The sequence below is a fragment of the Macaca thibetana genome, chromosome 12 (assembly GCF_024542745.1).
Source record: "Macaca thibetana thibetana isolate TM-01 chromosome 12, ASM2454274v1, whole genome shotgun sequence".
Classification (NCBI taxonomy): Eukaryota; Metazoa; Chordata; class Mammalia; order Primates; family Cercopithecidae; genus Macaca; species Macaca thibetana.
The window spans coordinates 32,404,138-32,429,684 of NC_065589.1; the positions used below are offsets into that span (position 1 = coordinate 32,404,138).

Here is a 25,547-nt window from a genome sequence, read left to right on the forward strand (position 1 = left end):
CCGCATGTGTCAAGATTCTATTAGGCACTAAGTGAAATATATATGCATGCCCTTATACCGTTTAACACTCTGGGTCCACCTTCAAGACACTGGGCTGTGGATCAACCGAACCACCACTCCTCTTCCAAGAATCATTTTGACAGGTTCTTTTGGAGGAACTCCTTCTCTTTTTAACCCACCCTTTAAAAAAAAAATGGCACCAAAGAAAGACGTGAAGAAACCTGCGGCCGCGGCTGCCCCGGCACCGGCACCGGCACCTGCACCTGCCCCTGCCCCAGCCAAACCCAAAGAAGAAAAAATTGACCTCTCTGCCATTAAGGTAACTAAACGGATGAATTGTGTGGTCACTGAAACATCTTTCAATAGTAAAGAACTCTAGGAACTTGCAAAGGCGTGTATTTTTCATTGAGAGGAATAGCATTATTTAATGAACTGGTAGATTTTGAAGAAGAGAATTCTGCTTTAAAAAATGAATCCCAGCATATAATTTCAAAGATTATTAGAGTATGGTATCATATGTGAAACCTGTGCTTGCTCTACTTTTTATTCTCAAGTTTCCATTTTTCCCTAAATTGCACTTTTACTATTTAGGAGAAAAGTATATATATTTAACGGTGTTGCATTTAAGAATACTTAAACCAGTGTTTGGGTTTTAAATAAAATCTCTCTGGAAACCAGATCCCTTACCTTACAACTACATCAAAAGGAAAGTTTTAGCCCCTACTTATTTCCAGAAGTTTAAAAACAGCTGATGGCCCAGTTGTCCTGTATGTATTTGACAGCTGCTCTATTTTTTGCAATTCAAGTTAATTCTTCCTTCAGCTTTGCCTAATAAAATTTGATATAACACTAAATGAGATCTCAGTGCAGAAAATTATGCACTCAAGTGTTTCAGTGACTGTAACTGTCATCTTGTTTATTTGTTCACAATATTTAATTCAGAATTTGTGAGTTTCTTCTAAATGAAACTAACAAAAATAATTATAAAACTTGTTATTGCATGGCTTTTAGCTTATGTCTTAGAGTATTTGCATACTGATCTTGAACTAAGAAAAATGTGATTAATTATTGTGTCAACACTTTGCTGTGATCAAAGTTCTCAATTGCCAAAAGATTATCTGCTTTTGGAAAATGGATACGTCTGTTAACTTCCAATGATGTGACTCATTAAATGTGCACCTTCTCTTCATTCACTGAGCTCTGATTGGCTCATATCACAATTTGAAAATTTTAATCTAAGGAAACCTGCCTTATATGGAAAACCAATGAGCAAAAGTACCCATGAGGTGATCTTTCCACTTAAACCAAAAGTTGTATACATAATAAATCTCAATTTTGCCAATTTACCATTGTTTACTTGTGACTATGATGCTGACCCGTAAACAAACATTTCATTATTTAATATAACTGAAGAATTTTTTAAGACCCAAAAATATTTAGTTAGATCATCCTTAGACATTATGTAATGAAGTTAAATATATTCATAATTTGTATAACATTCCAGTTAAACATGAAATTTTGTTTAAAATATAAGTAAATTATCACAAATATTTAATCTTTAGCTTGTAGGTATTTGAAGTATTTAAAAAAATTGGTCATAGGATATAATATTGGTTAAGAACTGTTCTTAATGTATATCGATTTAGGAGGACATAAAATGCATGTCAGCTCTTCTGATAAATGTTTTTCTACCTTGAGGACTGCATGTATACAGTTCTTTAAGAGGAAACCAAATTTTTCATCTCCAGCAATCCTAGTTAATGTATCCTTTACATATGCATACTGACTACATTACACAGTGAGATCATAGCCATGATAGTAATTCTGACTGTCCCTCATCTTTAACTCTTCACTCTATAGTAACATTAGAAATATGAATCAGTGTCAAAGCTATTCCTTTTTATACTTATTGTGATTTATAAAACAATGTCATCTTTTTGTATCTGGTATTACAAACTTCTGGAAAGAAAAGAAGATGTACCTCTTTACCTAAGAAGCAAACAAAGTGTCTAATAAAAACAGGCATTAATTTTCTTCCCTGAGGACTGTGTAAGAATGAGTACATAAATAAAAATGTAGTTTGGCAGGTGAGAGATCTCCAAGAAAAGACAAAACATCTCTTTTCTAATCCAGAAATTAAGCCAATTACTTATTCATAGTCAGCAGAGAAACAACACTTTTCAGAATCTTGAAAAATTGTTTATTCTTCTGTCAATATGTTAAATTGAGTTGTACAAGCTCAATACTGTGTAATATTGTGAGGATACAATATGAGTTTGTACAACTAAGCAAAAGAAGGAAATACCCCTGGAGTGTCTCAGTGAGAATGGGGCATGCTCCATCTTTATTATTTCATTGCAGAATAAGAGATGTGATGGATTCCAGTAAGGGACACAAATCAAAAAGAAGTTAAATGACTCTTGAAGAAACAAACAAACAAAAAAATAACCTTTATCTTCCATTTAGAAGGCCCATTTGTAACAGACAAAAAAAAAAGAGAAACAAACGGAAACTAACACACTTTTGTAAAGAAATGTAAATGTCTTCAATGCTTTGCGTTCATTAATATGAAATAAATCAGTGCATATTTAGATGTATTCTAGCACAGCCAAGAAACTGATACAACTTGAGAATTTTATAAGCTTTAGTTTTATCCCAGGAGGTAACAGGCCTAATTAAAACATACATTAAAACATTTTACATTATGCTTTTAATCACTTAATAATGTTTCTAGATATATTACCTCATAAAAGCTATACAATTTTTTCAAGCGGAGAAAATGAACTTTAAAGAAATTAATAGAGCTGTTATATGCATTCATTAACTTCCCAAAAATTCAACAAAGAACAAAACTTAATTGGATTATAAACTTTCTTTCATAAATCATATAAGATTAGAAACTTAGCTGTCCCTTAGACTTTGAGTAATGCTGTAGTTTAATCATAACTGCCTTTGTGTAGTACTATAGTCACAGCCATGGTAAAATTTAATTTCTCCATAGTATTCCCAGCTAATATCTATGTTTCATATTGTAACATACTATATTTAATAGCCATATATTTGATTCCTCGATAAATCTTGAATAATCTTGAATATAATTAATTAGTTTTATCACCTTCTTAAATGTGCTTTCCAACCTGATTTCCTGGTTTGTTAGTTATTAGTTTACAACATTTCTTCAATTGTTCTGACACAAATTTTATGATACTCTCTGAAGGAATGCTTACTTGATGTCCAATCCTAATGGATTTTCTATGAGTACCCTTTTCAACAACAAAGTACTATTGATATTTGAACACTAAAGTTATTGTCCTTGGTGGTTCTAAGCACTCTTTGCCTTCAGAGAGCTAATACTTCCAGTAACAATGCCAGACCAAAAGAACACAGCCTAACAGAATCCGTTACAGGAATTAAAACCCAGCATAAGTATGGTTGTAGGTTCAAAAACAAGAATACACATTGTTCAAAACTGCAACCAAGTAAAATAATGAAAGTAATAACATAACCATGTGCCTAGATTCTAGATCTTCAATGTGTAAGTAAATTTTCTGCATGATGCATGCATTGTATGGCAGTATTGCTGTGAGGTGATGGTATTGTGAATTATGTCTCTCACTGTGCTGTTTGAGTTTTAATTCTCATTGCATTCACCACTTAATCAGGTCAGTCCTGACTAGATATTGTGAGCGGTATTATAAAACATGGTAAACGTACAGAATGCATTGACAGAAACTATCAAATAAGAAATCTTGCTTCAACAATTGACCACATGCTTGGGAAGATTTAAACTTTCAATTTAATGTATAAGGTAGAAATCTAATGTTCCCAAATGCATCTACTTACTGATGGGGATTCAATGGAGGCAGATAGTTGTATATGCATTGTGGCACCCAATTTGTTTTGGCCCAGGTATAGGATTACTTTTGTTCACCTGTAAGTTCTTTTTTCTTATTTTTAACAAAACTAATATGAATCCAGTTTCCTTTAGAAGAATTTCTGAGAAAAATCAAATGAAGTCATGCTCCACGAAAGGCTCTGAAGTTTATAAAGCTTTTTGTAACAATAACCAATATTCATTGTGAATTTACTCTTTGCCATGTTATCTTATTTAATCCTCACAATATTACACTGAAGTTGTGGTGTCCACAATTTGCAAGTAAAGAAACTGAGCTTAAAAGAGGGTAAGTGCTATACATATGATCAAATAAGTAGTTAAGTGATGGACCTAGGGTTTAACTTAGCAAGCAAAATCCAGAGTCAACTGTGTTAACCATATCCAAAACTATCACCCTCATTTATAAAAAGTAAGTTACCGTTTCTAAGAATGTGTAAAGGAGCCCTTTTTACTCTTAAGGGTATGAGGTAGAGTGGTTTTTATATTGCCCTGCACAGTCCTGTGTAACCAGAAGAGGGGATGACAGACACATCAGAGCAAGTTCACCAAGACTTTGACCTTGACCGTTCACTACTATTCTGTTCTCCATTTCCCTGTCTTAGCACCTGACAACTTGGGTGTTCTGTTTTACAGAAGGAGGGTGCAATATCAGGAACCTAGAAATATTCCTACTCCTTTTGTTCCATCTTCCTATAGGATATTGTAAATGGAAAATGGATATTTTTAAATGCTATTAGATATAATGAAACTGATTAAGATTTTTTAGTACTTTTGTTCAATTAAATACACATACATCAAATATGACCTTCAATTTTTGCCATCAGGCTAATATTCTAAGGAGGGTATGAGATCTCTATTTACAAATAAACAGCATTATTTAAACTGGAAATCCCAACCTATATTCTTTGGGATGGTATGCAGAAATACAATGCCACATGTATAATATGATAAAATCTTAACCCTAACTACTCTGAGTAAAAGAACACATGTAGTCAATTTCTAATTAGAAAAACATAGGTAAAAATATGTATAGGTTGTTTCTAACTTTTCCGTACATAATCTTAAAAGTTTGTTTTCTTTTACTCTGGCCTTTTAATAGTTCAAATTAATTTTTAATACAACTATAATGTTAGCCAATTGTAATATTAATCCATTTGCAATGTGAATATAACCTCAGGAGCAAATCGGAAATTATTTGACACTATTACTAGGTATCAGTATCACATTTCCTCTTTCAAATATCTATGCTGTAACAGAAGAGAACAGGTGGGGAGAAGTGGGAAAATATTAAAGGGCATTTTGTAATTTTCTCTAGAATTATATTTTGAAGGATAATGTCTTTGAAAGGAAAATGTAGCTTTGAAAATAAGAGATTTGTTCACCAATTAATAGTGAATAACACTTTTAAGTAAAACTAAATATTTGCGGGATAAGGAGACCATAAAGTGACCGTGCCAAATTTAGCTCTCGGCATTTTAGTGCTGCAAATGAACCCCTGGCAAGTTGTTTTTAGAACTCAATCCATAATTACCTAGTATTAAGCACCATCTGACTCATGGTGGAAAGGATTATATTTAGTCTGCTGATACTACACTTTCTTCTGCTGCTCTTCAGACTGAAATACTTTTCATATAAAAATAAGATCTTCTGTGGTTTATTTCTATATCAACTTCTACAGTTTGTTTCTTACCTTAAATCAGAATGTGAAGGGCAAAAATTACAATATAAAATTAGAAATGGCTTCAATTATACTAGTTAAAAGGTATATTATATGGATGATAAATTCTGGCTATTCTGGTCACAAATTAATAACAGTGAAGTGAAGCCAGAGAAGAAAAGCATCCCTAAAAATGTAACTACATCTTCTCAACTTTATGCTCTTCCTTTCACTGTGATAAAGTACCTATTAAATGCCTAGTGGAGTATGTCTCCTGTTTATCAAAAAAATCCAACTGGCTTGAATATGGTGTTATGAAGTTATGTTTTGCTTAATTCCTGTTTATCTAAATTACTTCAGACTAATATTACCTGTTGAATTTTTAGGCATCTTTCCTTTTCCATTAAAATGAGTGAGTTGAAGTAGATTCTACTGACAAAAGGATGGAAAACTCACAACCTTGAAGAAACATAAGAAATCCTAGAAATCGTGCAGTAGAATATTTTATGCTGACGAAACTATAGCCTAGATGAGAGAAGTTAATCAAAAGACACATAATTTATAAGAAAGCTAAAACAAAATTCCCAATCTAGTTCTCTTTCCACAAGTTCTCGAAGTCTCCAGAATGGCAATGCCAATATTCTTATCCCTGCTGTCACAAAAGGAACTTTTATTCCAAATAGGAAGAAGCAGATACTTATGTCTTAAAACACACAAAGAATTTTTTAAAATAAAAGAATGAACAAAAACACAATGTAGGTTTTTAAGAAATTACATGCAAACAAATGCACAAAGGAGACAAAAGTATGGGCAGCTCTCAAGAAACTTTAAATTTCTTTATCAATTATTAATCATGAGAAAGCTAATGAGAAAACAGAAAAAGTGTAACAGGTTGTGTTTCTAGATTTTTATTAAAATTCACCTAGACTTAGCTTAGTTCCTGTAGGTCTGAATTGTTTTATTTTAATAATTGAGTTTTTGCTCTTATGTGACTGAATTCAGTTGACTAATCTAGGACTTCATAGCACAAAATTAAATATTTTATCTCAGACCAGATCAATTTATGCAATCTAACCATCTAATCTCTCTTATATTAGAGAAACTGGGCTGGTGCCATATTCTCAATACTCTTAATTTCCCCTGTTTATACCATATTATACTAACTAGCCTAGATATATACTAGCCTAAGTATGTCCTATGTTGAAGTCAAAAATGCAAAAATATTTATTTCCTTTGACTTAAGTGAGTTATTCTGAAGCACAAAACTCCCAAAAGTTCCAAAATAGTGCTTTTCCTGGCCTTTTATGATGGTTCCTAGAAACTCTGTGAGGTTGGAGTGAAAATTAGGTAAAGTAAGTTTAAGGATTTATATACATCCAGGTCTTTGGTCTCTCTGCCAGGCGTTAAATCAGAGAGCATACAGCAGTGTTTTCTTTGATTGAAAACTGGCCCTGATTATATTAGCTTCTTTAGCCTTTCCAGTCATTAGTCCCCATTGTATGTTGCAAGGACCATCGAGTTCTTTGAAGAATGTAGTCCATGTTCCTTCCCAGGGCATTTTCTCCCAGTCTTCAATATTACAATTATCCTCAATTATCTTTAATTACAGCTCTTCTTCTTTTACTAAGGCTTACCCTACATCAATTCCAGAGCCTGTTTGATTAACAGCATTTTAATATTTTTTTCTATAATTCAATTCTTTCTGTTAGGTTGGTACAAAAGTAATGGCAAAACCACAATTATGTTTGCACCAACCAAATAGATACATTGTATGATGTTTAATCAGTTAACTTAATCTCATTATTACTATTAGATGCTTCTCCAAGTAAAAATGAATTTGTAAACATTGTAATAAAAATTCTTTTTAGTAGCAGTATGTTGTAGACTACTATTACCTAAATCCAACATGAAATGATAGCACGAATCATAAAAATGTGGAATGTAACTAGTTTACTAAGAGTCTAAGATAAATATGTAGGCTAGAATTTAAAAGAGCCTTAAAAAAAATTGGGGATTGGAAAATTAGAAGTCCAGGTCAAAAACATTTATATAAAATCCAAAGGAAGGTGCTAGAAATATAAAGGTACATATATCAATAATTCAAAATGAGCATGCTAACTTTGAGCAGTTGAAGTCTTTTCCCTCATGGTACACAACCTTCTAGAGGAGAAGTTTATAGGAGCTTAGGATATACATATTCTAATGATTTTAACTTAATGAAAATCTATTGAGCTTCAAATATAGGCAAGGTATTCTACAGAGAGTTATGGAGGGATAAATCCTAAGAATAAGGCAAGCATACAGCAGACACCAGGACTCCAAGATGGCGTCAGTCCTACCAGTGAAGGACAAGAAACTTCTGGAGGTCAAACTGGGGGAGCTGCCAAGCTGGATCTTGATGCGAGACTTCAGCCCTAGTGGCATTCTTGGAGCATTTCGAAGAGGTTACTACTGGTACTACAACAAGTACATTAACGTGAGGAAGGGGAGCATCTCGGGGATTACCACGGTGCTGGCATGCTACGTGCTCTTCAACTACTGCCTTTCCTACAAGCATCTCAAGCACGAGCGGCTCCGCAAATACCACTGAAGGGGACACACTCTGCACCACCCCCTGACCCCATGACCTTGGCCCCAGCCCCTCCGTGAGGAACACAATCTCTATCTTGCTGAATCCTTTCATGTCCTAATGGGAATTAACCTCCAAATAAAAGATGACTGGTACGTGTAAAAATAAAATAAAATAAAAAATAAGGCAAGCAAAGTGCTCTATTGGAGACAGGTTGGGGTAGGCTCACATCCAGGTCTACATCAAGAACAAATGACTTCGGGAATGGCCTAAGCTTCCCAGAAGCTTACAATCAAGAAAGTTAAAAAATTTTCAGTGGGATGAAGACCTGGGTGATGTTGAATACTGGGGAAAACAGAGAGGAAACGTTTCTCTCAAGGGAAACAAATGTTACCAGGGCTTGTCGCATATTTAATTTCTAAAAAGAAGCAATGAGAGAACATTCCAGAGAGAAGAAAGGTAAATCTGATTTTTAAAACTAATTGATGACAGAGAACTCAAGCGAAAACCAGCCGACATTGTGTATTCATATTACACAATTAATTTGCCTTTGTTCAAAGGACTGATTACCCCATCGTTATAACCCCAAGGAAGAGAGAGAAGATAAGTTGTGCCATTTATGAAAGTAAACCAGACAGAAGAATCGCTTGAGCCTGGGAGGCAGAGGTTGCAGTGAGCCGAGATCGCGCCATAGCACTCCAGCCTGGGCAACAAGAGTGAAACTCCATCTCAAAAAAAAAAAAAAAAAAAAAAAAAAAAAAAAAAGTGTGCCAGAGAAAAAAATTGGATTTCCCGTTTATTCTATGAGCACAGAATCTAGTCTTCTAGTTTTTAAACTACAGTTTTTTTTTCTCTAGACCATACTGTAGCCTTCCCTACTGTTGTCAAATAAAATGCTCAAATATTTATGTTGATTCTCAGTAAGTACCCAAAAAAATCTAAATGCATTCTCTATGTGACAAAGGTATGAAGAAAGACTAGGGTGAAACAGTTAACAACTGCATATCACTTAACTGCTTCTATTTTAATAACAAACTTTATAGTATCTAAGTCATTAGGAATAGCTTATTCATAACATAAATACAACTTTTTTTTTTTTTTTTTTTTGAGATGAAGTCTCACTCTGTAGCCCAGGCTGGGGTACAATGTCACGATCTCGGCTCACTGCAACCTCCTCCTCCCGGATTCAAGTGTTTCTCCTGCCTCAGCCTCCTGTGTAGCTGCGACTACAGGCGTATGCCACCAGGCTCGGATAATTCTCGTATTGTTAGTAGAGGCAGGGTTTCACCATGTTGGCCAGGCTGGTCTCAAACTACTGGTCTCAAGTAATCTGCCCACCTAGGCCTCCCAAAATGCTGAGATTACATGCATGAGCCACCACACCTGGCATAAATAAAACGTTTTATTTTATTTTATTTTACTTTATTTTATTTTATTTTATTTTATTTTATTTATTTTGAGACGGAGTTTCACTCTTGCTGCCCAGGCGGCTCACCGCAACCTCTGCCTCTGGAGTTCAAGCAATTCTCCTTCCTCAGCCTCCCGAGTAGCTGAGATTACAGTCATGCACCACCACTCCCGGTTAATTTTGTATTTTTAGTAGAGACACGGTTTACTCCATGTTAGTCAGGCTGGTCTTGAACTCCCAACCTCAGATGATCCGCTTGCCTCGGCCTCCAAAAGTACTAGGATTACAGGTGTGAGCCACCACACCCAGCCCTAAATACAAATTTTAAACTTACTTTCCAGTTTACTCAATAGATTTTACACAGATTAACCATATTTTATATCTAGGCAAGGACACTTTTTTACCTGAAAAAAATTATTAAATATGAAAATAATTATGTTTAGTAGGGCAATTTTGATGGTTAATTTTGTATTATTTATAGTTATTAGCTCAACTAATGATATATGCTAGTTCTCAATAAGACAATTCAAATTTAATAATGTAATTACATAAATATAATTAGAAAACTAAAAAAGAACACAAAGATAACATGGTAGGCTCTGATGCTTTCATTTATGTCAAAAATTGTAAGATTCCAAATCTTGTAATATTCAAAGCTTACACATTTCCACCTTTGTCTTTCCCTTCCATTTGCCCCTAATGATTCAAAGCATTTTTAATTTTTCTATTAAATTTCAGTTCCCAATAAAAGGTCAAGCTATTTATGAAAATGTTTACCTGGGTACTAATAATTTTAAAATTATATTTTCAATCTTCATTTTGGGACTCAAGATTCTATGAGATTTTTTTCACTACTTATAAACTTAGAGCCAGAAGAGATGTGTATATTAAGTGCTGATTTCTTCTGAAATGGTTTGAGGAGAAGCTACAAAGTATATGTCTTTCTAGAAGTGACCATCCCCTTAAAAACAGTTGCTGAAGCAGTACTCAAGTTACAATTAATCTCCAATATACATTATGCCTGTGAGCTGCTTTAAACATGTAGAAAACTGATAAATATTTTGTCTGAACTTTAGCGGACATCCTAGGAGAATCTTTCCCTGTACCACTTTTCCCAATACCATTTCCAGAAGGGAGTTGCCCGCTATTTTCAGGTAAGCTACCATGAAAACCCATTGCTGGCCAATCCCCTAGATACCTTTAAAATTCTAAAATACAGTTTTAGCTAGGCAAGGTGACTCATGCCTGTAATCTCTACACTTTGGGCAGGATGATGGCTGGAGGCTAGGAGTTCAAACTAGCCTGGGCAACCTAACGAGACCCTGTCTCTACAAAAAATCAAAATAAAAATTAATCGGGTGCAGTGGCACATGCCTGTAGTCCTAGCTACTAAGGAGTCTGGGGTGGGAAGATCACTTGAGCCCAGGAGTTCAAGGCCGCAGTGAGCTGTGATTGTGCCATTGCACTCCAGCCAGAGTGACAGAGCAAGACTCTGTCTCAAAAATAATAAAATAAAGTACAATTTTGCATTCCACAAGCTCTGCCTTGCATTCTTTTGCCTTCTTGGTCTAGGGGCTGAGCCATAGAGTATTTGCCAAGGCAGAAGCAGAAACAGAAACAGCATGTTCTAGTAAGAACTTATGCGTAGTTAAAAAAAAAAAAAATGTATACGATGAGAGAAAAAGAATGTAAAAATGATCTATCAGCTTTTCTGCTCAGAAAAACTTCTGAAAATAAAAAAATATGACTACTCAGCCATTATAAAGATAACAAGGAGGGAGGAAAATAACCAGACCTAACGTCAGGAGACTAAAGGAGAATGGTGAAAAGCAGAGATCAAAACTATTCCTGGTTTAGATTATGCTTGCAAAAGAGTGATCTTTAATTGGAGATTGCAAGACCCAACCAGATTGTCACTTGGGTGCGCCCTAAGAAACATGCAGAATGTGCACGGCCTTTTCAAGTCCTCTGAACTTTACCATAAAGGATAGCACTTCAGAGGATGTTCCTTCTATTATAGCAGTTGCCATTTGAAACCCCAAACCAGTCCCATTCAAAAACTTGCATTAATACCAAAACTTGCTGACTAGAAGTTTTCAAAATCCACGGTCATCAAGAGAAGGGTCTGGCCCAAGACCTTAAAGAACTTCTAAGCTCTTCTGCCATCGAACAAATAGGAAGCTTCTTAAAAGAAGATGCTCCAAGAGAACTTCTTGGAAATAAAGACCATAAAAGTACTGACAGGTTTCCATCTCACTATGGCTGTCCACTCCCAGGTTCTAGTCACCTAAAAATAGCTCTCAGGGTACAGATCCATCTTTCCCTTTGCCCTAAGAAAGCTAAAGAACTCTCCAAGGGGTGTGGCAACTTATCTCTGAAACCTGATGCTAGCTGTGAGGTCAAAGCTTGCCCAGAAATAAAAGGAAGCCTCAGCCAGGGAGGACCCCACTCAGGGACCGGAGCAACCCTCAACTCACTCTTCGGCTTTCCTGCTGTGTTGCAGCCCAGCCACTCCATCATGGTGGGTCGTATGAGACAATGATTTGTCATTTATAGGAGAAAATAGATAGAGGATATGATCTTACTGAGAAGAAAGATAGGCAAAGAATGGAACTGAGGAGAGAACATATTCAATATGAGTCTTTAGTATCTACTTTTGGGTTTTGTTGATATCCATTAAAGATAGAAGAAAATAATTAGAGTTGTTTATCAACTGGAAAAATACATGTTACTTCCAAGAGCTGTGCTTTATGCTTCACCAACTCTTGCTGTATCACATAAGATTCATTATACCTAAATTTAGAAGAAAAAAACCTGTAGCTACAGCAAAATATTATACCTTAAAATACAATCCAGTGATGCTGATAGCTAAAACTAAGTAAACAGCTTTTGATGCATTGGGTTTTGTATACTTTTCTTTAAGTACTAGCTAAATAGAAGACAGACTTAAGGTAGTCTTTTTAATGGGTATATCTGTACTCAAACAATGTGTATCTTATTAGACATATCTTAAATATACTGTAGATTTTCCTAGAAGTATTAAATGTAGCATTTGTTAAATCATTAAGATACAGAAAGATATTCCCTAATTATCTTTTGCAATAGCTTTTTATGTTCCTAGATTCAAAAGTGTCCTAAGGCAACCTTCTTATGCCAAGACACCTACATAGCTTCCTAAAAATCTCAGAGCAACCAGCACTCATTCTTCTGTCAATGCATTTGAAAGAGTACTTGTTTTTTCTTTCTCTTCCTCGCCACTGCAGTCCTTCAGTGCTGACCAGATTGCTGGTAAGTGAATTGAGTTTCTCTGCTACAGATGTAGGCACAGCACTGCCTAGTTTCTGCAATATTACTTATCTTCAAGGCATGTTTCATTGCAGCTCAACCTATTAGTGTCCAAGCTATGCCTGAACTCTGAAAAGTAGGCTGACTTTTGGAGCTTACTTTGAAGATTACTCAGGGAATGAGCTGGATACAACTAAAAATCAGAACATTTTTGTTTGGTTAAAACATTCTTTGTGGTCAATTTCTTTCTAACAGATCGAGTTCTCTAAGGAACAGCAGGATGGTAAGTTTAAAAGCTATGGTTGTTAAATGTGCACACTCATAAAGATGGCATGTGTGAAAACCAACTCCCTTGGGATGAGATTAGCTCTTCCTAATTATCCCCACTGGTGTTGCCATTCTAAATATAAATTGCTCTTGATCACTCTAAATATAAATTAGCTCAACCTGAAACCCTCGCTGATACTCAGTAATCAAAGGTTTAACAAGATAAGCACCACAGAATAGGCCCTTATATTTACTGATACCTAAATAAAACCAATTTGATACAATAGATAATACCATATATAGAGAGAGATTTTATATATATATATATAGTAGATTTTAGATGGCTAAATTGCTAATATAATCCCTAAAGAGGGATTTGACAAGTCTGAATTGTCAATTTGAAAAATAAAATTGATTATAAAACTGCCCAATTACTAAAACTATATCATTTCAATGGATAACATAGTGAGTTGTAGAATAAAAATGAATTCAGAAACAAAGAAGAAGGATTAATTTATCATAGAACTATAGAAGGAACATTAAATGTATCCTGGTTTAACCCCTCCCTGAGACATGCAAGACAGAGTCCAGAGATGTGACAAGACTTTGTCAATGACTCAAAGAATTAGTGCCAGGATCAAAATCTGACATTAGTTTAAGTTGATTAAAAATTTATTTTATAAAAACAATTACTAGCTAGGAGACTCGAAACTCTTAAGATTCAAGAGAATCTGAATAGTTTCCCTAACAAGTCAACGTTTTCACCTTTGGGTCTTTGGATCCGACAGATCCCATTAGTCCACAGGAGCTTGATGTTTTCTAGGAAGTACAGTGAGGAATGTTTTACGGAGTGAAAGAGTCACATATCTAAATGAACTGAGACATAAATAAACTTATAGATGGAAGGAGGAGAAAAAATTAGCTTCAAAATATTGTATAAATTAGAATATCAGTCATAAGTAGTATGTCTATATTACATATATTATGATATGCAAAATATAAATAATTATAATTATAGGTGATTAATAAGAATCTATTCAAATACTCAGTTCTCTACCTAAAGGATTCCTATTCTTAAAGTCTGTTTCTGTGTCTGAAATAGTTCATATTTGAACACAAATTGAGAAAAAAGGGATATTTACTGTAGTTCAGACTCACATGCATCTGCATCATGGTTGATGGCCTCATGTAGACAGATTAGATGATTTAGTGACTCATAACTCAAGATTATTTGAAATTATAACATGAAGGACTTTTTTCTCATTGAAAACAGTTGGTGATTCTACTATAATTTGTTTGATTTTTAATGCATTTTACTAGTGATGCTGCTACATTGTCACCCGCTGCATCCCAGTCCTCTCAAATGGCTCATTTACAGTTGTTGTGACCAAACTATTGTAGGATCAAGCAAGGGAAGACTTAAAAACCCTTGCAAGGATGCGAGGATTTAATGTTGAACATTAAACCTTTTATTCTGTCTGTGAAATAGATTTCAGACACAGAAGTTCAGTAAACATGGGTGTAGCGTACTGTTTTCTTTGTGGCAGGAAAACAAATGCCAGCATTTTAAATGATGTGGAAAACCTATAGTTTCTTAAATGAAAGTATTCTTTAGTTTGTTTCATTGTTTAGCAGTTAAAGAATTGTGTTCATGGCTGCTCTATTGGAATCTATCACAGGATTGAAGGAAAAGGGGCAAAAACTGGAAAATTACAGCATTCTAAAGGTCTAAGTCTTGTGCTGTCCAGTAGACACTAGGCACATGTGGCTATTTAAACTTTAATTAATTAAAAATAAAATTTTAAATCCATTTTCCTCACTTGCACTAGTCACATTTTAGTGTTCAAGAGCAACAGTTAATAGTCACCTTTTTGGGCAGCCCAGAATGACAACAATTCCATTATTACCAAAAAGTTCTAGAACAATACTGTTATACACCAGAAGTTAGCAAACTTTTTCTTAAAAGGGCCAAATAGTAAATAAGTTAGGCTTTGCGGCCAGTATAGTCTCTGTAAAAGCAACTCCACTCTGTCACTGAGATGTGAAGAAAGCCATAGACTATTCATAAAATGGGAATGGCTGTATCCAAATCAAATTTTATTAAAAAGAAACAGGCAACCAGCCCCTGGAAAATAGTATAACCAGCCCTGGTATTAATTCTTCAAGAGAATAACTAAAGTTTGGGTTAAAAATCTGGAGTAAGAAAAATAGTGTCTTTCTGGTCTCTGCCTTTAAATCACCAAAAGTGTTAATGTCAGAGTGATTCTATTACAGCCCATAAAATCCTCTTTCCACTTCGGCATCTGACCAGGGTAATAGTGAACCTGCTGAGCAGTCTGTTCATGAAAGCCTGAAGCCAGTAACAAGAATAGTTCAGTTTCACATGTCCCTTAGAAAGATGAAAAATAATATTTGACTAATGACTTCTTAGTGCCTGCAGCAAGTTTTCTAGCGTGGGGAATTGATCTGTAGCCAAACTGCATAGAATTTGAGGGGGAAGTTTTTAACAAATAATGGTAACATGATCTGCAGTGAATTGTGAATATAATGTCAGTGTGATGTTAGATTAGGATATGGAGGAATAGTAAGATGGAATATTTTGCTGAGTAATCTATCTAGACAGCACCTTTTGATCTGAAACCACTGATAGCCTAAAAAATGCTTTCACTTTTACCAATTTATTCAAAAACGATTTTTTGAGTATTGTTGATATTAACTCCAAGTCACCGTCAGTACTTTTGGGTTTCCCAGAAAATGTAATCTAGTTTATAAGTCCTAATTAAAACGGTTTTCCTGGCCCCCAAATTCATAGTAGCACCCCTTTCTGTCTTTGATATACATTTCTAAACTCTTTGTCACTATAATTTTGAAAGTCAAACCAGTTCTATCAAAAGAGAATGATGAAATTTAGAGAAAGTAAGCAATGCAATTATTATAATTAGAATAGAGAACACTTTAAAATATGATTCAGAAAAGAATGGGAATGGCTGTGTATACTTAATATACACACATGCACACAAAATGAATCAAGCAAACTGGGAAAATGTGACTAAAATTGATGGAGCCTACCAATGTGAATATCTTGGTTGTGATAATATAATTTTGCAAACTGTTACTACTGGAAGATACTGGGCAGAGCATACAGGAGATCTTTCTGTATCATTTCTTACAACTGCATGTGAATCTACAATTTTCTCCATAAAATTGTAATTACAAGGCATACCGAAATTCTGAAGTAGATATAGCAACATATGTCATATGTATTATTTGAAAAAACAGTAAAGTATAAAGAGATTCTCACAGCAACAATGGTATTATCATACCAAAACAAATATTTCTCCTTCTGAATTGATTACACCTGGAGACTAATAGAGTCACAAATTAGTTAACAAACTATAGAATGTATGGATTTGTCTCACCTTTCTAAATTTTTCCTGAAAAATAAAGGTATTCCTGGAGAAAACTGGTTAAAGGGATAACCTAGGAAATTTGTACCTCAAGAGGAGGTTTTTCTATATAATTTGAAAAGTCTGAGTTAACCTCACATACCATGAGCCTGATTGAAAATTTGTTCTTTTTGAAATTTTGTTAATCTTGTTAATTATATGAGAGATTATTAAAATTTCTCAGGGCCTTAGAATGTTTTTTAACCCAATCCTGCTTTCCAGGCAGGTAAAGAAAATATGAATATGACTAGGAGCCCCAATTTCCATATCTGATTAACAACAACAGGCAACTTAAAGTTGGAAATGCTGCTTTAAAATAATCCCAAAAAGAAATGCTAAGTTTTTGCCAATGATAGTTGGAGATACAAAAAGAGAATCCAGGAAAACAACTTGCACAGTTGGCAAAAGTTGTAAAACAGAAGAGTTTGAACTGAATTTTTGATTGAGTTAGATTTAATAGGTTAGAGGAAGAAAAAAAGCACTCTAATGCTTCTTGCTTTTTGCAGAATTCAAGGAGGCATTTCTCCTGTTTGACAGAACAGGTGATTCCAAGATCACCTTAAGCCAGGTTGGTGATGTCCTTCGAGCTCTGGGCACAAATCCCACCAATGCAGAGGTCAGGAAAGTTCTGGGAAACCCCAGCAATGAAGGTAACCCATCAATTTTTCCAAGAAGTGTTGAAGTATAGGGAAGTGTGCAGCAGTGTGTGTGTGTGGTATGTGTGGTGTGTGTGTGTGTGTATGAGAGAGAGAGAGAGAGAGATTGATTTAAAAATGTTTCACGTAATAGGGCTCAGTTTATTCCTGATTGTGGTAAGTGCGCCTCTTAGCCATATAGTCTCAGCCTTTTTCTTTACAAAATAAGTTAAACTTCATTTGAGAATTTGCAAGCATGATAAAATGTCAATGTTTAACATTAGATATTAGAAATAATATCTAATGTCAAATGTCAATGTTTAACTTTAGATATTAGAAATAATATCTAATGTCAAATGTCAATGTTTAACTTTAGATATTAGAAATAATACCTAATGCTATCATCATTTCAAATGTTCATAATTAAAGGCTAATGAAATAACATCCAAATCTGCACATTTTTTCAGACTTCAAATCTTCAAAGGCAAAAACACATTTTGGCAAAGATGTTAAATATGACTTAAAACACTTTATAAACAATTCTGAGTAAATTCCAGTGGCACAGTTCTAGAGAACTTCTCTAATAAAAGCTGTGGAAATGAAATTGCAACTTTGTCAAGCAACTGAAAAATACATGCTGCCTACCATGTGCTCTGTCCTTTGACACACTGCTTCTATGAGTGGACAGAAGCAGGGTGTCAAAAGACAGAGCACAGGGATAATCCTAGGAAAAAAATAAGTGAGAAATATAAGTGGCAAAATTGCAGAAGTCATTTACTCCATCCAGAAATCCAGTCATTATTCTAGAATAAGGAAATTACTTTTAATCCCAATGGTTTTACTGAAAAGCATAATAGTCTAACAGAAAATGACACTCAAACAAAACAGACAAGACACATTTGCAAATTGTTTGACAAGGGATTAATATCCAAAATGTATAAGAAACTCAACAGCCAAAAAAAAAAAAAAAAAAAAAAAAAACCCCACAAATAATCCAATCAAAAAATGGGCAAATGAACTGAATAGACATCCTTCAAAAGAAGATATACAAATGGCCAACAGGTATATTTTAAAATGCTCAACATCACTAATCACCAGGGAAACATGAATTAAAAACCATAATGAAACACCACCTCACCCGCTTAGAATGGTCATTGCTAAAAAGACAAAAAATAAATGCTGGGGAAGATGCAGAGAAAGGGGAGCTTTTATACACTGTTGCTGAGAATGTAAGTGCAACCATTGTGGAAAATAGTATGGTTTATCACAAAACTAAAAATAGAACTGTTATATGATCCAGCAATCCCACTACTGGGTATATTTCTAGAGAAAAGGAAATCAGTATGTCAAAAAAAAAATCTGTATTCCCATGCTTATTGCAACACTATTCACGATGCCCAAGATATGGAATCAACTTAAATGTCCATCAACAGATGAATGGATAAAGAAAATATGAGAGAGAGATATATATACAATGGAATACTATTTAACCATAAAAAATGAAATTTATCATTTGCTGCAATATGGATGAGCTTGGAAGACATCATGTTAAGTAAAATGAGCCAGGGACAGAAAGATAAGTCTACATGTTCTCACTCATATGTAGAATCTAAAAAATTTTATTTTAGAGAAGTAGAAAGTAGTGCTTTCTAGAGACAGGGAAGGGTGGAAGGAATAAGAGACAGCCAGAGGTTGGTTAATAGATACCAAAGTATAGCTAGATTGGAGGAATAAATTCTAGTGTTCTGAATAAATTCTCGTGCTCTAGTCCCTCCTGAGTAGCTAAGACTACAGATGTGCACCACCATACCCAGCTACTTTTTGTTTTGTTTTAATTTGTTTTGTAGAGACAGGGTCTCGCCATGTTGCCCAGGCTGGTTTCAAGCTCCTGAGCTCAGGTATCTGCCCTCCTTGGCCTCCCAAAGTGCTGGGTTTATAAGCATGAGTCACTGCACCCAACAGAAACCTTATTTTTAAATGCCACTTCCCAACTTACTAAACATCTATCTTTAATGAAGAGAGGAGGGAATAAGAGACAGCCAGAGGTCAGTTAGTGAATACAAAATTAGAACTAGATTGGAGGAATAGCTCTAGTGTTCTAAAGCACTATAGGATGACTATGCTAGCAGCAATTCATTTTCAGATAGCTAAAAGAGTTGATCTTGAATGTTCCCAATACAAAGAAATGATAAGTGTTTGAGGTGATCGGTATGCTAATTATCCTGATTTGGTCATTACACATTGTACATGTATCCAAATATCACACTTTACCCCATAAACACGTACAATAAGTATGTGTCAATAAAAAATAATTTTTGAAAGAGATACAAAACTGAAGTTTTTCAAATAGATATTCAGGCTGTCTATCTTTGCCATTAGGAAACAGAGAGGGGCGTGAGATAACAAATAATCTTTTTCTTTCCCTTGACAACTGAAAATTCTTTGGAGACCTTCCTTTGTTAGAAAAAGAAAACTTGATTTCAACAAAACTCAAAATCAGCCTGCTGACTTCATTTTCTTTGGAAGGAAATATCCAATTATACCGTGCAGAAAAGCCGAGAGCATGAGATCAAGTGAGCAAGCAATAGGACAAACCCTATTTTTATTTTTTCTTTCTTTCCTTCTTTCCTTCTTTTCCTGAGGCAGAGTCTCACTCTGTCACCCAGGTGGGAATAAGTGGCATGATCATAGTTCATAGCAGCCTCAACCTCCCGGGCTCAAGAAATCCTGCCTCAGCCTTCCAAAGTGCCGGGATTACAGGTGTGAGCCACCACACCCAGTCAAATCTAATTTTAATTTTAATTTATTTATTTGAGATGGGGTCTCACACTGTCATCCAGGCTAGAGTGCAGTGGCGTGATCTTGGCTCACAGCAACCTCCACCTCCCAGGTTTAAGCAATCCTCCCACCTCAGCCTCCCAAGTAGCTGGAGACTACAGGCATGTATCAGCATGCTGGCCTTTTTTTTTTTTTTTTTTTTTTTTTTTTTTTTGTAGATATGGGGTCTTGCCATGTTGCCCAGGCTGGTCTCAAACTCCTGAGCTCAAGGAGTCCACCTGCCTTGGCTTCCCAAAGTGGTGATGTTACAGGTGTGAGCCACTGCAACCTGGCTGAAACCCTTAAATGTCACTTTCCAACTTAGCAAACATCCATCTTTCATAAAATTATTTGGTAAAATACTCATTTATTCAGCATTCAAATTTAATTTTTTAAATATTACTCAATATAATTTCAATGTAAAAGTATAAATAACGTATAATAGAAATATAGAAGAGTAGTAAAAAGATTTGATTTGGTGAATACATAACTTTACCCATTTGCATACATCTGGATAGTATAAAATAGACTGTCTAGATTTTCCATGAATAAGATTTACCTTGTCAGAAGACAATAAAGGCCTATCATCTCCAGGCTTCTAAGGTACAAAGAAGTTGGGAGATCACAGAATATTTGACACACACTCTCTCCTTGTAAACTTCTTAAATTACTTAAAATTTAAAGAAAGGGAAGGCCCTCCAAAAGCTGGGGACAAAGGTGGAATATGTACTGAAGTTAAGTTTTACTGTCTTAATCCACTAGTGAGTTTGTTGTATCTCAGTGCATTTTTCTATGGCTTGCAAGTATTTATGGGAAATATTAAATGGACAATACTAAAAATAAGCTACCACTTATTAAGCAATCAGTTTATCCTAGATATTATATTAAACTTTGCATTCATTACCTCATTTAGTTCTCACAATAACCCTATTAGTTATCTCTATTTTACAGATAACTTGAGGCACAAAAAGGTTAACTTGTGCACTGTCAGAGTTGCAAATGGTAGACTAGGAATAAAAGTTCAGGCACTGGAATTCCAACCCTCATGCTATTAACTATTACCATATTCTTGATATTTTAGCAATTTACCAGCTGAAATTTAAGCTGTGTCAAGGTTTTTCAGATAACCTAGAATAACTTTTGAAGTTTAAATTGTGACTCAGAGTTAGTATTATGGTAGCTAATAACCCTCAAAATTGCAATTTCTTACAGAGCTGAATGCCAAGAAAATTGAGTTTGAACAATTTCTGCCTATGATGCAAGCCATTTCCAACAACAAGGACCAGGGCACCTACGAAGACTTTGTTGAGGGTCTGCGTGTCTTTGACAAGGAAGGCAATGGCACAGTCATGGGTGCTGAACTCCGCCATGTTCTAGCCACCCTGGGTAAGGGAATTTATTTCAGTGGACTTAGTGAGACAGAATATACAGAAAAGAACATGACAGGAGAATCATGTCATCACCAAAATAGGAGGAAATACTACAAAGGGAAAATGGGGGAAAAAAAATAGTCAAAAGTTAATGACCATTTCAATTGGCCTCAGTGGCAGTGAGTTTGGTGAAAATGTTAACTTAAAATATTGGTAATGAATAAGTAAAGGAAAGCATAGTAGTTCTTATAGGATACAGTTTGTATGACAAGGGATAATTTGTATTTAATTAACTCATTCAAAAACCAATTAGTTGACAATGTATTAAGTACCAAAAGAATGGGAAAGTCACAATTCCTATATGCCAAGAGTTTAGTCTCCAGAAGCCCTTGGCTGATGACCTATGGTGGATTTTGAAAATACCACGTGGACTTCTTTCTAAAAGGAGAGTTTTGTTTCATCAGGTGAAAAGATGAAAGAGGAAGAAGTGGAAGCTCTGATGGCAGGTCAAGAAGACTCCAATGGCTGCATCAACTATGAAGGTAGAATCAATGCTCACTGGTGGTTACAGCAACTCTTAACTGATCAGATTGATGATGGGCTCCTTTTGAACTTCTTTTCCTCTTCCTTCCTAATTGACATACATATGACAACAAATTGCATAACTCTAAAAAGATATGTGAGGATCTGAACATATAAATAACATTTATTCCAGTGTGTTTTAGCAATACTGTGCATTGTTTTTAAGCTTAAAATGTGTTTTCACATATATTTTTTGTTAGCTCTTCAAAACATCCCTATGAGATAGACAGGGCTGATGTCAGAATCAAATTTAATAGAATATTAAACTTGAAGAAATCTCAATGTCTTTTACTAGTATGAAGCAATTATGAAAATGAAACTTCGGGCCAAAGAGGTTTAGTTACTTGGTGAAGGTCAAACAACTGATGGCCAGGCTGGTACTAAAATTTCTTCTCCTTGTCTAGTGTTCTTGCTTTAATGAAAGTCATCCCACAGTTGCCAATTGTTTAAATCCTACCACCAAGTTATAGCAGCTTCACCCAGAGGGTGTGAAAGCAATGCACTACACAAAACAAAGATGCATAATATAATTTACAAATTTAATTTTTTTACATTTTTTTAAGAAAATGTAAAAATTTTTCTGTCCCCAAAGAGAATGAACCCAGTTACGTATAAATAAAGACAAAAAGAGAAAAACATAGAACAGAAGAGAACAAGAGGGGAAGAAAAGAGAAGAAAGGAAAGGAGGGAGAAGAGGACAAAAAGAAAGGGTTTAGCCAAGCTTATCTTCACTGACAATCTTGATTAAACTTCACTTTTAATTCTTAATTCTTAATGTGACAATTCTTCACATTTGGCTATTACCATAAATACACTCCATAGAGAATCATTCAATAAATATTGTTTGAACAAGTGGACAGTCATCTAGAAAATAAAGTCAAATCTGAATTTTATGCCAGGACAAATTTCAAATAATTTACATGTGAGATGTAAAAGCTAAAAACAAAGAGCACAAAAAACACAGAAGAATTCATTTTATAACTTTGGAATGATTAAGTTTTTTCTTTCTAACAGTGACACAAAAACCAGAAGGCATTGAAAATGTTGACAAATTTAAACACATACTTTTAAAAGTCTATATGGCAAAAGCCACTAAAGCAGTCAAAAGACGGATAGCAAACCAGAAAAAAAAAATTGCAATTAATATCAGAAAGAGCTAATTTTCCTAATAAAAAAGAACTACTACAAATAAAATATCATATCCAATAGAAAATTAGCAAGTACATGAACAGACAATTCATAGGAAACAAAATGAAAAAATGAAAAAATACATTAATAATTTTTAAAAATGCAAATTAAAACTACACTGACGGCTGGTCGCAGTGGCTCATGCCTGTAATCCCAGCACTTTGGGAGGCCCAGGCAGGCAGATCACTTGAAGTCAGGAGTTCCAGACCAGCCTGGCCAGCATGGTGAAACCCTGACACTACTAAAAATTCAAAAATTAGCTGGGCGTGATGGCGCACGCCTGTAGTCCCAGCTACTCAGGAGGCTGAGGCACGAGAATCGCTTGAACCCGGGAGGCAGAGATCACATTACTGCACTCCAGCCTGGGCAACAGAGCAAGACTGCATCTCAAATAATAATAATAATATAAAACTACACTGCGACATCATTTTTCAATAAGCTGATTGCCAAAGATTAAATGTTTGGGCACACTTTGGGCTGAGTAGAGGGTATGGAAACAGGCAATTTCGTGTATTACTGATGGGAATGCATATTGTTAAAACCCCTAGGTGATGATGTGTTACTACTAATAGCAGCAAATCTACTTCTGGAGAGACTTAGTCTCTAGATATTCTTTCACTCAAGTGAGATGACCATATATAGATGGTTATTCATTACTGTGCTGTTCATAATGGCCAATTTTTTTTAACAATTTAATGTCCATCAATGTATAATTTCACCAACATATCAATGTGAAAACAATCGAATGTCCATCCATGTATCAACGTGAAATTCTCTGCAGCCCTAAAAAACAGGGACACTCTTATGTACAGTTATAATATCTATAAGATAAATTATTAATTGAAAAAAGAAATACAAAACAGTATATAGAGTATGCCATTTTGTGTTAAAAGATTTTTAGAAACATATTTATGTGTTCTTGTATGTGCATAAACAGCTCTGTCAATTTAGCTATAAAAAGGGGAACCAGTTGCCTGGCAGACAGTGATGGGAAACACTTTGTTGTTATATATCCTTTCATATGTTAAAAAAAAAAATTTTAACCCTAGCTGGGCACAGTGACATGTGCCTGTAGTCCCAGCTGCTTGGGAGGTAAAGCAGGATCGCTTGAGCCCAGGAGTTTGAGTCAAGCCTTGACAACACGAGACCCCATGTTAAAAAATAAAAATGTATGTGAATGTACCACTTATTCAAAAAATTAATTTGCAAAATCTGGGCAAAGGTCATAAATCCACTACTAAGAATTATGAGCTATACACCTTAAATACAAAAGAAAAGAAACTACTGTTACAGCTAAAAATAGGATTGAGCTAACTCATTAAACCTTTCTTTTATTACATTTGACTGTTTCCTAACTCTAAGTTGTCTATTTTGTCTATTTTGCCCCTACAGCTTTTGTCAAGCACATCATGTCTATCTGAATGGAGCTCTCAAGGTATATACCTGTTCCCTCTTTAATATTTAAGGCTTTCTTGATACTGTGTTTTTTAAAACTTGACAGCTTCAGTTTATATGCTGTAGATTAATATTAGTTCTTAATTAAGAGATGTTTATTTAATTAGAAAATACTAACACCTTGAGATGGGTTATTTAGAAATAAAGCATTTTTACATGAGTGTATAAGCAAAACTTATGAGGTTTTTGTTTCCATTCATAAATTCTATCTTTGTGACTGTAATACAATTATGCAGTGGACTACCAGAGACTAGTTGATTAATTTAATTGGAACAGAACACTAATAAAAGCACAGGCAAATGTTTTTTGGATAGCTAAAGTAGTTTTTAACAGTTTCTGCTCTAGAAAACCATGTTATAACAGTCCAAATTCAAGCACTTGCAACCAGGTTCTTACAACTAGGAAATGGCTCATCTTTTAAGTGCTGGTTCGCTTTGTGCTTTTTATTCTCTTACACTTCACATTATTTCCTCGGGGGTTTTATTCCTGAAAAGATGCAATCAATATCTAATTCGTTTTCCAGTTTTCTTTACAGAACAAGCATTGTTTAGGAAGACTGTCTGGAAACTTATTTTAATCACACCCATGACAAACTCTCCAGATCTGTTTACCATCATTCAGAAAAACAAAGCAATCTGGACTGTTCAAGACTGAGCAACTCCCTGAATTTTTATACATCTTCAGTTTTTCTCTGAATTGTATTCATACCACACAAAGTATCTGCTGCTCTAGACGAGAATAATAAAATATTGACAATCTCAAATCCAAGCACCATTCTTTATTATCTACTATGAATCAACAAACATTCTTAAAACAATAAATCAATAAACAATTTTGGTCAGTCTGGAATGTTAAAGTCACATTGCATTTTTTATTTTCTTAATGAAAATAATTTTTAAAACTTCAATTATTTTGTTAAATGTAGAGAATATTGACAATTTATAAACTTTTAAAAGAAGAAATCACTGCAGTC

General features: G+C 34.7%; 2 protein-coding genes across 5 annotated transcripts; both read left to right on the forward strand.

The window, feature by feature from the left end:
* MYL1 (myosin light chain 1) lies at window positions 1-25,423 on the forward strand. 4 transcript variants are annotated; one of them, XM_050751422.1, is made up of 7 exons: window positions 1-319; window positions 13,070-13,097; window positions 17,034-17,177; window positions 21,192-21,365; window positions 21,814-21,891; window positions 24,512-24,554; window positions 25,110-25,423. In XM_050751422.1, exons 1-6 carry the CDS (start codon window positions 47-49, stop codon window positions 24,538-24,540), a joined length of 726 nt encoding a protein of 241 aa, XP_050607379.1. In that variant the 5' UTR covers window positions 1-46; the 3' UTR covers window positions 24,541-24,554; window positions 25,110-25,423. The 4 variants fall into 4 exon arrangements, with proteins under 4 accessions (XP_050607379.1, XP_050607378.1, XP_050607381.1 ...); XM_050751421.1 differs by having other exon boundaries at window positions 5-319; window positions 25,098-25,423; XM_050751424.1 differs by lacking the exons at window positions 1-319; window positions 13,070-13,097 and adding exons at window positions 11,934-12,050; window positions 12,793-12,817 and having other exon boundaries at window positions 25,098-25,423.
* LOC126932525 (ATP synthase subunit f, mitochondrial-like) lies at window positions 2,795-8,868 on the forward strand. Its single transcript, XM_050751433.1, has one exon. The coding sequence runs from the start codon at window positions 7,876-7,878 to the stop codon at window positions 8,140-8,142; it is 267 nt and encodes an 88-aa protein (XP_050607390.1). The 5' UTR covers window positions 2,795-7,875; the 3' UTR covers window positions 8,143-8,868.
* Window positions 25,424-25,547: the final 124 nt, after the last annotated feature.

Coding starts and splice junctions, on each gene's coding strand:
- MYL1 (XM_050751422.1), top strand. CDS start 47: ATGCCCTTATACCGTTTAACACTCTGGGTCCACCTTCAAGACACTGGG. Junction 320..13,069: donor TTGACCTCTCTGCCATTAAG/GTAACTAAACGG, acceptor TCTTTCTAACAG/ATCGAGTTCTCTAAGGAACA. Junction 21,892..24,511: donor TGGCTGCATCAACTATGAAG/GTAGAATCAATG, acceptor TTGCCCCTACAG/CTTTTGTCAAGCACATCATG.
- LOC126932525 (XM_050751433.1), top strand. CDS start 7,876: ATGGCGTCAGTCCTACCAGTGAAGGACAAGAAACTTCTGGAGGTCAAA.